The sequence below is a fragment of the Centropristis striata genome, chromosome 22 (genome assembly GCF_030273125.1).
Source record: "Centropristis striata isolate RG_2023a ecotype Rhode Island chromosome 22, C.striata_1.0, whole genome shotgun sequence".
NCBI lineage: Eukaryota > Metazoa > Chordata > Actinopteri > Perciformes > Serranidae > Centropristis > Centropristis striata.
Window position 1 is genome coordinate 12882159 of NC_081538.1, and position 12899 is coordinate 12895057.

Consider the following 12899-nt stretch of genomic DNA (forward strand, 5'->3'; position numbering starts at 1 on the left):
TAATATATAAAACATAAATATATGTTGAACTTACATGTATTTTATAAGTGGAGTTAAATAACACATAATTTCTATTAAAATATGCTTAAGTAATATATGTAACATTTACTAAGGGTCAAAATCACTTTTTTCAGTGTAATGAAGGAACATGTCACCCAGTGCAACAGTGTCACTCATTGATGTGTTTTTAAGAATAATGTAGCTCTATGGCACAGAACATGAAGAAACTGTATCAAATACTTGCTCACTGCTGACTATGAGGAAAATAAAGGATATTGCCAGCTCTAAACCGCCGAAAACAACAATCAATACACCTGTGCTTGCTAATAATGCATAACTGCTGCACACTCTGCCAGCATCACACTTGAGGAAACATGTCCTCTCGTCAGGAGCTGCAGGCCTCATGCAAGTGCTACAGTTTCACATGCAGTTTTTAATCTGGGTCATCCTGAAAAATGACGTTCAGTGCATCCGTGACAAACATAAAAATGCGAAAACATTTTCTATCCAACAGAAAACACTTGATTACACCCCATCACAAATACTTTTTATATGTCACTGTGAAAACTGTCTCCTTTTTAACATGCAAAAGCATGACATTACCGTTTCCCCAAGTGCTTTCTGTTTTAGCACTCTGGCTAATTAGATGGGTGATAGGAGTGGCACTGATTGGCATTATAAAAGCTGCACTATCACTCCCCCCCCTCTCTCTTCCCCCCTCTATCCCTCTCTGTTCAAAGTTTCCATCAGAGGAATTATTTAAGATAAAAAACACTATGGAAAAAGATTCTCCCCTGACAGATATTATCATTACAACCCTTTATGGAAAGTGCTAAGTTACTTTTTTCCCTTCCTCCCTCTTTCTTTCTCCATGTGTGCCTCTCTCTCTCTCTCTCTCTCCCTCTCTCTCTCTCTCTCACACACACACACACACACACACTCTCTCTCTCTCTCTCTCTCTCTGTCTCCCAACGGGTAAAAAAAGGCAAGGAGAGAGGAAGGAGGAATAGAAGAGTGAGTGAGCTCTGTCAATTGGAGTGAGTGCACTGCTAAGTCTGGCTACACTACAAAGGTTAGCAGATCTGACTGTCAATAGTGTCTTGTGGGTGGGAGGGGGAGGGGGGAGGAGACATGGGGGTGAGGGGGGGGGGGGGGGGGGGGGGCGGTCGCTTTGAGAGAAAGAGATACTTTGATATTTCGGAATGTTAGAAGGGTGAATGTGGAGAACTGGAGGTTGGGGATCTAATTACCGGGCCATAATTGGGGGCTGGGGAATAGGTTGCCGTCCTCTCAACTCGCTGCAGATCAATTATGTTAAGAGAACATCTGTAAGTAGAGCTTAATGAGGTCCATTAGAGCAACATGCGCTGCCTTCCCTAACGGTGCTTGTCAGCTTCTTGGATGAGCTGGAGTGTGCTGCTGACTGGGGACCTGGTGGAGGGGCTTAAATAGGAGAGGAGGCTCGACTCTCCGACGCTTTTTCCTGCCAGAGAACTAGAGACACACACACAGACACAGACAGACAGACAAGAGGGAAAGGTGAGGGAGAAAGACGCCCTGTGAGCCGGGTCTGGGACGCGCAAAGCCGCGCACGGGGATCAGATGAGTTTGGGGGGTGATAGCCTATCACATCCCAACAACTTGAGAAGTCTCCGAACTCCTGTCGACAAGTTTTTCTCTAGACGAGTTGGAGTTGTGAGAAAAGTTGCCTTGTGGACACTTTAATTCAAAGTCAAGACAGCGGAGAAGATAAAGCGCGCTGCAGAGAGACGGAGATTTGTTTTGGGCATCCCCTGGCTGTACTTAAAGGTACGTGATCGCTCCTCTGTGTGTTTCTGGCTTGTGTTTTCCGCAGAGCGCGTAAAAGTGTCGGCGCAGGGACACATAAACACAAATGTAGCTGTTTAAACGGGGCTGTGGAGCTGTCCCCGCTGTCTTTTTAGTCCTCCATCAGAAGGCAGGTTGGGGTCAGGTCCAAACATCCTTCTATCCGCATGTATGGCGGCTGTGTGCAGGTGTTGATCCGCTCCGTCCTCCTCATCCACCGCTGCTTTCTGTCTCCATCTTCCATTCACACGGAGGATGAATAAGCGGCGGAAGGGCACCGGGAGAGAGAGGAGGCAGCCTCACACACTCTACACACACTCTGCAGAAAATTGCATGATTACCAAGATAGGCCGCCTTGAAATAATTCAATCCATGACAAAACCTAATTACTGGCAGGTAATACCCTGTCAGCTTTAATGCATCTCATCACTCATAATGGCGCAGAGAGCATTTTATGACCCATCTCATTATCGCTGCATTTTAGGCTGGAGCCGCATGCCAACTATTGACTTGTATCTCCTCCTCCCACAGCCTCCCCCTCCCTCCCTCCCTCCCTCCCTCTCCTCACCAGAATATTTAAGGGAATAACTTACACTTGTCAGGCTGTGTGTTGGAACACTGCGTGGTGTGTTTGCAATAGGGAGGCGGAGGTGTTGGGCACCGTACCCTAACATGTGGGCCTCTTCTAGTCCAAACTGGGCCGGACCGGTGCAATAACAAGGCAAAGAAAAAGTAGAGGAATGATATAAATGAGTGGAGAGGCTCGGGACCTCACATGACGCCTGCGTGTGCGCGCTTGGGGAAAGAATGCCAGAGAATCAATGACCTGGTGGAGACTGATTTAATTGTCCATGTTAGATCTGCCTCCGCTATATTCTCACTAAAAAGGTGTTTTATTCCCTTATACTTTTCCTTCATTGAAGTGGATACAAAATCACCACCTATTAACCAAAAATGATGGAGCAAATGATTGACTGTACTCTGCACGGACTAATTGTTTTAAGGTTAATCATCAGAGCTCCTAATAAACCTACAGTCATGTATATATTTTACACATTATGTGGTGCAGGGATACATTGATTTATATCATATATCCATTCAAAGATCATTCCAATACCTTAGATGCAAAGTGAAAATATTGGTACATTTATTTCATCATCTTAAAGCTACGCCTTTATTTTTAAATTCCCACTTTATATTTGTTTTTAGAATAGAATAGAATAGAATGCCTTTATTGTCACTATAGACAATGGGATTTGAAAGCTGACTCCAAAAAGCAGTGCAACAATAAATAAAAAATATATAAAATATACAATATAAACATAAACATACATAGATAAGTAAATGTAAAGAAAAATATATACGATATAATGCAAACATAGGCAAGAAAGCCTCAATTCAATTTGTGATTTAAAAAGAAAACAATGTTTGTGGTTTAAATGTGTGGAAGAGCTCAGCAATAAAAAGATAAGGACATGTGATAGGCTATCATCTCATATTAAGCCCTGCTGAATATAACCAGACTTGCGATGTCATCAAATATCGGATCGGTGTCCACAGAATCGATACCGTATCGCGGTTAAACTTGTGTTTTACTCTGATTTTGTTAAACTCTACATGTGAATAATGTCTGGTTAGTGACATGTGACAACAATGTGCCACTGAACGCACCACGTCCACCTTCAACTTGACTTAAAGCCATGCTGAACTTGCTCTGCGCGCACCTCTAAACACCTACCTGTGTTTCCGTCTCCATAATAGAATGAGCACCGTGCGTCTGCGCGCACCCGCGCCTTCTAGATTGAAGGACGTTGGGAAAAAATGGGCGTTCCGGGGGCGCGCACGCGATACATGCTCTCCGTCATATGGTGGAGCGGCTGGTAATAAGTGAATGACCTTATCGTGGCGGTGTAATGTCTCACCGGTGAGGGATTGGGGGGTTTTGGAGATAATAAAGCTTGACTCCCCCCCGTCTCTCGCCACTCTCACTGGGGACACCGGCCCTGAGCCCCGCACACTCTCTCTGCATGCTCCACAGCGGGCATCTGAACACCTGTAGCTGGGTAGTCTCCTACAAACTGGCCGCTCTGATCCACGTGGAGCTCATTATTTTTCATCGTGAAGATCGGCGCGGTGCCGCGGTGCCGCTATGCCAGTTTGGTGAACTTTTCTCAGCTCAGAGATCCGTAGCTGCAGCCGCTGCTGGAGTTCAGGATTCTGTTTAAGTTGTTGAGAAAGGTGAGTGAAAATTAAAATGCATTTCATCGTTAAAAAAGGAGCTGAAATTAATTGAAATCTCACGCGTAAAAGGGGGAAAAAATGGAGTTTTGGAGGTGAAGTGTTCCAGCGGTGGTGTGGAGCGGACTGTGTGTGTGGAGGTGCCCGGTGGTACGTCAAAGCGCTGATTAGCGAAGCAGCGTGCAGCAGGAGCCGCTGTGTTCTGTGGCCAGTAGGATTAGATGGTCTGTGCGCCGCGGAGGGGGAAGCATCTCTTTGTCGTCCTGTCATTCGCTGCCTGCACCTCTCCGCTCATACATCTCCTCTCCGCGGCTAAACGCGTCTCACACGCCGTGGAACCACCGATCAGCTCCGTGTTCACGCTCCCCCGCCTGCCCTTTTTGTTCCCCGGTGTTTTTTCTCTATTCCTCGCCGGTCGCCGTGTTGGATTGTTCCCTCTCTCTCTCTCTAACAAAGCCCGACCCCAGCCAGCCAGCCTGCCAGCCTGCCTGCCTGCAGACAGCTGCTCTCCGGACCAGGCGGCTCCGGCTTGCATGGTGGTGCTTCGGCTGCTTCATCGCTTCAACAAATGCAGAAAAGGGAGAAAAGTTTCGGTAAGACGCTTACTTATATGAAGGGCACGTTTCGTGTGTGTTTGGTGTGTTCTGCGACGCTAAGTTGCAGCATCTCTCTGCGTCGAAAAGCGACGCGTCCGGGTCTGACCTGCTGTTGCTGCTCCATCATGTCTTATTGTAGTGAATAAGCTTTCATTAAGACTGATGTTATGTTACTGATCATACACATCAGCGCCTCTGGAGCTTGTCAAAGCTGCATGGCAAATTGAGCCTCTGTGTTAAATCTGTTATTGGCCTTTACCAGCACTCCGCTGCCATGGCAACAGTAATTAAACGGATAGGGTGAAATGTCAGCTTCTCGTTGCCGAACAGCTGGGACTGAAATAGCAAGGCTATTCTCCGCTCCATCCCTCCATCATCCTCCATCCATCCATCCATCCATCCATCCATCCGCTCCGGGCTCAGATGATGATACATGTGGCCGCAGACGCGCAGCAGCAGCAGCCTTCAGCCCACAATGAGAGAGTGGAAAGGGAGGATACGAGCCAGCGCGCAAACAAAACAGATATCATTAGGGTTCCGAGCAGCTGTGAGTTCCCTTCCTTTATGGAAAATGAAGCTTTTGTTCAGCACTTCCCCTCGGCAATCGGAAGAGCGAAGTGGTCACATTCCTGCCATGCTTCTCCCCTTTCCCCCGACTTGATTGCACAGTAAAAAAAAGAGAAAAGGGGGAGTCGAAACTCTTCCTTCTTTTGGTTTGGTAATGAGTATCGCGGGGACTTTGTAGTGTTAACGAGGCTGGACGGATCAGTGCCGCTGAACGGGCGCAGCGGAGAGCAGCCGGCCGAGCAGCCGCGCGCCCTGCTCTCTAAATCCAGCCAATTAACAAATCAACAGCCCCAACGCACTGGAACAAATGAGCTGAGCTGCTCACGCTGCAACCTGTTTGATACCCTTTACTCTCATTTCTCTCTGAGAATGGATTAGTGGGTGTAGAATGGGTGGAGGAGAGGAAAACTGATCCTTCAAATGAAAGCATGTGTTTTTGCATGCTTTAAGTCCATGTAATGCAACTCGGGGACAGTTTTTCTCTCAGTTTTTAGTTTGAAAATGCTTTTCCTGCTTAACTTTTAAAGTAGATACTGGTTTATTGTTTTAAAACGTTAGATTAAAACTTGCAGAAAGTTGGAACCTGCTTTTGGTAGATGAAAGGAAAATCAAGTCGGAGACAGTGCTGTGTCACACGCAGTAATGACAGATTATTCAATTCAGTTTTATTTATATATCCCAAAATCACAAATCACAGATTTGCCTCAAAGGGCTTTACAGTCTGTACATGTTACGACATCCTCTGCGGCCAGGGAAAAACTCCTAAAAAACCCTTTTAACAGGGAAAGACTCCTCAAAATACCCTTTTAACAGGGGAAAAACTCCTCAAAAAATCCTTTTAACAGGGAAAACTCCTCAAAATTTCATTTTAACAGGGAAAAACTCCTCAAAAAACCCTTTTAACAGGAAAAAAGAAGAAGAAACCTCAGTGAGAGACAGAGGAGGGATCCATCTCCCAGGACGGACAGACGTCAATAGATGTGGTTGTACAGGACAGAATAGAGTAGATAGAGGCTGAAGGGGGAAAGGGGGGGGTTTGGGGGTTAGATTTTCTTTTAGGCTCCTGTGTGTTAATTGTTGGGAAATTAGTGCAAATCAGTGAAAAAAAGTAAAAAAAAAAAAAAAAACATGCAAAAAGTCAAACACTACAGCGTCCTTTTATCAATTTTCTGCACTTTATTTGCAGTAAAAAGTGTTTTTCTACTTGGACAGACATGATTGAAAGCAGAAGTTTCAGTATTTTAAAAAGAAACAAAGTAAGAAATATTGAGCGTGTGTGTGTGTTGAATGGGGGACAAAGGGGAGTGGGGGGTGTGCCTCAGGGAATGGTAGGAGAATACTAATTCCAGCCTGGTGCGAAGCCACATTGTCCCCCCCCCCCCCTCACCTCCTCCATGCCCCCAATGGGCCAACAAAGACTCTCCCCAGTCAGCTCAGGCCAAACAATACAGGCTGCTGCAAAGCCCCTTGCCTGTAGCCACGCCCCTTTAAACAGAGGAGGTCAGTCTAAAAAAAAAAAGTGTCCTGGAAGAAATGTGAAACTGTGGCTTTGTGTCTGTGTGGGCTGCTGTTAGTGTTGCTGTGTAGTGATCTGACGGACTCCTTCAGTCCATCGCTGCTGCTTTAATCCCAGCCGCAAAATCACATATCTGTTGTTTAAATAATTCCTTAAATTACAATTAATTAAAATTATGGATTAGTTAGTGCGGGTAGTGTCATCTTCCATAACAATGTCTCTTTCTTTGACCTCCACAGATGTTTTCTCAAATCAGTGCAGGACTCTTCTCAAATTGTTCTCCATGGTGTGTGTGTGTGTGTGTGTGTTTTTGTACTTCCTACATAGTGAGGACCGGAACATGTTTTTAACAGAGTGAGGACATTTTTGCAAAGTGAGGACATTTCAGCCGGTCCTCAGTTCTTTAAAGACTTTTTGGAGATTTCAGACTTTGTTTTAAGGGTTAAAGGTTACATGATAATGATAATTAACTGAAACTGTATTGTGTGGTTACAAAACTTATACTAAAATACTAAATACTAAAATTATAGTGAAAATGTCCTTCGTTTTCATCTTAAAACTAGCCAACTCACTCTAAAAATTAACTAAACCTAACTGAATTTGAAAACAAAATTCACAACAAAATTAAAACCAAAACTATTGAAAAATCCAAAACTATTATAACCTTGCAAGGGAATTCACTATTACAATGAGGGCCCTCACAAAGATAGAAGTACAAGAATGTGTGTGTGTGAGTGTGTTTTCATTCTTTCCTTGCAAATTACCCTAATCCTTACTGTAAATTTCAATTTCGATGCACCTGGATTAAAGCTCACGTGTGTTCTTTAAGTTAGATTTATTCTCTGTATTTAACCCTTTGATGCACAACATATAAACACCTTCTAATGCACAACATGGGTCAAAAATGATCCGCATTCATTTCCCATGTTATTTCATGCTGGCTGTGTGTTTGAATATCTTTTTTTATTTTTTATTACAACAGATAATTATATCCATTTTTCCTTTCATACTTTATGAAGAAAAATAGTTTTTGTATTATTAAAAATGATTAAAATGACCTTGTGCATTATAAGCGCAGTGATACAAAAAGGGTTTTTATTCAAAAAGTAAGAAATGAAAACAAAAATTAGGATGTATGATGATCAAAAACAAGTTAATTGAGGAAAACCTGCAATAGTGAATGATGAAATGAATTTATTGCAAAGATATAGAATATAAATCTTAGTCGGGTCACTTTAGACCATGTTGTGCATCAAAGGGTTAACACAGGCCTGGACCGTGTCCAAACTCTAACTCACTTTTTTTCTCGAGTTTATTCGAGTATGCATACTGATTATTTTTTAACTACACTTAATTTTTAAGTCAAAAAAGCGCGGGGTTAATTTTAAGTAAGGTTGTCACAAAACCAAAAGCTTAACTTCGATACAGTACGAGTATTAAAAACTCTAACACCATACCACAGCAAAATGAAAACAAGTTATAGTCACACAGAATAGAATGATTCTTTTATTTTTATTTTTATTATCAACCTGCACACAGAAGAATAAGTCATGACACATTTGTAATAATAATGTACATTTTTAATAATTAAGATATTCTCATTGATCTGTTTTTTATAGCTTCGGTATTGTCACATATTTTTAAACATGGTATTGAAAAAAGTATCCATACTTTTGGCAGCCTTAATTTTAAGTAGCCTTTATTATGCTGGACTTCATTTTTAGTACACTTAGTGTGAACACCAACTGCTCAAAATTGGTGTGTTTGGAATGAGGACACAGCTAAACAGGGACTGTCAGTTAAACAAAAAAATGAAAGATATTTTTTAATTTTTTCTCTTCATCCCTTACAAATTGGTTGTATTTTTGCAGCTCTTGTACAATGCGCAAAGGAACATCTGCACAGTGTGCGTACTAAGTTTTTACCTAATTTCGTCCCTTAAAACCGTGTGTCTATTCTGTTGTGTGGAATTGACTCAAAGCTCTGTTTAATTTCCCTGTAACATCATTTGAGAGCCACACATCAGTGTTTTTGTACACCAGTGACAAAAATATGTTTTTTTTTCAATGTATGATAATATTAATTCCCCACATACAGTATATGATAATTTTCTGTATTGCAACCCAGGTTAAAAACAACAAGAAAATATATTAATGATGTAGTTTGAATGCTCATTTTCACGCATCATTTTAGTATCAATTGAAATAATGTTAAATACATATTATAGGATATGACTTATGGCACCTCTGCGGCTTAGAGATCGAGGAGCACAATGAAAACAAGCGAGTATCTATATCTTTATCTTCACTTTTCCTTTAAAAAAATGGTATTTAAAAAAAAAAAATTCACCTCTACAAATGCCTGAACCCAATTCCACAGAATCCCCCCCCCCCCCCCCCCCCCCCCCACCCCTGAAATATCCACACATATATACAAACACTTAGAAATACAAAGTACACACACACTTTCACACACACTCACACACACATACGCATCTGTAGCATTTACATAAAATTCCCCCATTGGTCTGTCTGTCTGTCTGTCTGCTGATTTATTTATCAGCATATCTGTATGGCCACACAATAACCCTCCTCCTACCTATTAACTATCAGAAATCAACATTAACAACACCTGGTGTATTTTTTTTTTATTATTTACCTTATTTTCTGTCTAAGTTGATTGACCTTTTCTTGTTCTGTAAATAAAAATAAAGTTGTCCTCCAAAAGTGTGTGTGTGGGTGGGGGGGGGGGGCAAAACAAAAAAAAAGGTATTTTACTGCATCATTCAGCTTCATCTTGTCTTTTATTTCCTGTGTGTTTCTTTAACGGTAAGGAAGTGTTCGCTGCTGTTGGCCGAGTGTCTGAAACGTCTCTGTGTGCTTCTCCCAGGTATACAAATGCTCTCCGTCCAGCCGGACACCAAGCCAAAAGGCTGTGCCGGCTGCAACCGGAAGATCAAGGACCGCTACCTGCTGAAGGCCCTCGATAAGTACTGGCACGAGGACTGCCTCAAGTGTGCCTGCTGTGACTGCAGGCTGGGCGAGGTGGGCTCCACGCTCTACACCAAAGCCAATCTCATCCTGTGCCGGAGAGACTACCTACGGTAAGAACGTTCAACTAACACTGCATAGCGTTCAGATAACAGTGTGTTCACAGTGTGGACAGGGCCGTTTACACACATTTACACTGCTTTTATTCTGGTGAATGGAGCTTTTTTATTTTGGCGGGGTTTAAAGCAACCAGCAGTAAAACAGCTGCTAATCTGACATATAATCATACTGCCTGTAGAACCTGATAATGTAATACATTCCCGATAATGTAATAACCCCGATAATGTAATAAAAATCTGCACTTGAGTCCACTGAAAATATAATAAAACCTGACAATGTAATAAATTCCCGATAATGTAATAACCCCGATAATGTAATAAAAATCTGCACTTGAGTGCATTGAAAATATAATAAAACCTTATAATGTAATAAATTCCTGATAATGTAATAACCCCGATAATGTAATAACCCCGATAATGTAATAAAAAAACTGCACTTGAGTCCATTGAAAATGTAATCAAACCTGATAATGTAATAACTTCCCGATAATGTAATAAAGTGCATTTCCCAATAATGTAATACACTTTTTTACCAATAATGTAATAAAGTATTACATTAATGGGAGGTTATTACATTATCTGGTTAGCCTTCATTTCTCAAGTCCTGATAATGTAATAATTCCCCAATATTGTAATAATTTAACAGCAGGCCACTCATTACTTGGGTTCAAGTGGTGATACTGTGTAGGCAACTCTAGCTCAAGAGCTCTAGCGCCACCAACAGGTCAATGTTGAATCTTTATTAACTTTTGACCCGTTCATTCCGTTTTTCACAAACGAGGTATCCATGACACACGAATGCATTCAACAGCTTCTTGAAATCTAAAGGTGATTGGTGTTATACTTTATTACATTATTGGTAAAAAAGTGTATTACATTATTGGGAAATGCACTTTATTACATTATCGGGACGTCATTACATTATCAGGTTTTATCACATTTTTAATGGACTCAAGTGCAGATTTTTCTTACATTATTGGGGTTATTACATTTTCGGGAATTTATTACATTATCAGGTTCTACACTGCCCTACAAAGCAAAAAGGCAGTAACTACGCAGAGTGCAGAACTGAGAAAAATGACTTTAAAGTTATCCTGTCATCCAGCCTAAGTAGTTGTAGGTAGATTATTGGACACGTGGTTGTTTTGTTACTTTATATTAGCTTATTCTTTGTACATATCAATGCTCATATTTAATTTTATATTTGACTCCTATTTTGGCACCATACCAAGGAAAAAGGTAGTAGATTCTCCAAAAACTATTTTGCCATAATGGGCTCTGGGTGTGTTAGAAACACTGTATTTGAAATAATTGGAACCATTTGTTTTCCTGAACATGGATATACCAAACCCAAACTAATTTGACCATTTTAGGTCAATATTTTCCACCCGGAAGCTGTTCTGGTGCTGAAATGGCTGCTTAAAGTCTCACATTGCTAAGCTGTATCAAGGCCCAAATGGGGACAATTTATTTTGAATAGGACCACATTATTATGTGTGAGTATTAGATTATTGTGTGTCTGGGGGTGTTCCTGTATATGTAATGTAGTATCTGCTATACCTACAAATCACATTAATGTTAAAGCACTGCAAAACAAAGCAATATAGGCAAGTTAAACTCCAATGCAACAGAGCAAAACAAAATCATTTTTCGGGAGGATGCCGCAAAATCAGCTGTGTGTGTTCACCATGGAAACAGTAACTTGCGCAGCAATACGGTTATTTTTTTGTTAGGTAAAACATAACAAGAATACAGTAATGGATGTTACTGTACTTGGTACTTCACTAGGGCTTTTTGCAGTTACTGTACAAACGACTACCATTTTTCTCCAAAACGACACACATTTGAGATAAGATGTTTTGTCACATAACAAAGGATGTCTTGAATGTCATGAAAATGATAATAACTCATTTTTGACCAAAAATGCAGTTACTGCCTTTTTGCTTTGCAGGGCAGCATATAATGGCATTCCAAGTTATTTAATTTTTGTTGTGTGGTTCACTCCTTTTCCACACATTGCATGTTTGTACTGAATTTATGTGTCTATCAAAGTGAAATTAGCTTCAAATATAATGGCATTTTGTCAAGATAACCAGGCCAGTGTGGAAGTGAAGAAACATTTGGTTTAAAAAATTGCAGTCAATATTAAAGCCAATTCCTCAGAAGTTGCGACATTGTCCAAAACATAGATCAGGGATGGGCAACTGGAGGCCCGGGGGCCACATACGGGCCACACCCTCACTTGAAGTGGCCCTCAGTACAACTACATGCATTTGAGCATGAAATGTTAAAAGTGCAGTGTAAAAATGCACAAAATTACTTCTTGCAATTAATGTTGTTCTGCTGTTCTTGCACTAAAAAAAAGAAATCACAGTAAGTGGTTATTTTTTATCTGCTTCGAACCTTTTGTATTCCTATTTATACTGTTATACATGCATTTGAGCATGAAATATGTTAAGTTACTGCACTGTAAACATATTTAAAATTGCAGTTTCACCATATCTGGTTAAGTGCATGGTCCAATATGTAGCCCTGTGGTAGTGTCCATGAAAAATTGTGGCCGACTCCAGCATTTAAGTTGCCCATCCCTGACAACAGAATTGAATCCATTGAAACATATATTCAATTTAAAACTGTGTAAAGACAAGATACTTTCTACAGTTTTAAATCCTGATAACTGGACTAAATATGAAAGCTGCATCAGGGCCGTGGACTACTTTGGTATTTTACATGGAAAATAAATCCTACGTGCAGTATAGAGAGCAGTAGCCATGCAGGGAGTAAAGCTTCAGTCAGATGCCTCTATTCCAAATGACTGATTTTAGCCTTATAATTCTATTTTAGCCTGGGTCTGTATATAAATAAGCAGCAATTAGTAACATTGATGTTATCTAAAGGATGCTCTAATTTGTGATACTAGCATTATAGCACCAATGACAAAACAGTCATAAGAAAATAAGACGCACTTCTCAATTCATAAGTGTTCTTAAGCAGCACACAAGCTTACAGTAACTCCCTCTAAAATTGTGTCAAATGAATAAATACT

General features: G+C 41.0%; 1 protein-coding gene across 4 annotated transcripts in view; it reads left to right on the forward strand.

The window, feature by feature from the left end:
• The first annotated feature begins 1298 nt into the window (after window positions 1-1298).
• Window positions 1299-12899, forward strand: part of lmo3 (LIM domain only 3) — a 72352-nt gene continuing 60751 nt past the window's right edge. Inside the window, exons 1-2 of one of the 4 annotated variants that reach the window (XM_059325837.1) lie at window positions 1299-1809; window positions 9634-9847. In XM_059325837.1, coding sequence (XP_059181820.1) covers window positions 9642-9847 — 206 coding nt within the window. In that variant the 5' untranslated portion in view covers window positions 1299-1809; window positions 9634-9641. Of the gene's footprint in view, window positions 1810-3466; window positions 4066-4178; window positions 4659-5163; window positions 5209-9633; window positions 9848-12899 lie in introns of those variants that run through there. The other 3 variants (XM_059325838.1, XM_059325836.1, XM_059325839.1) reach the window with 3 other exon arrangements.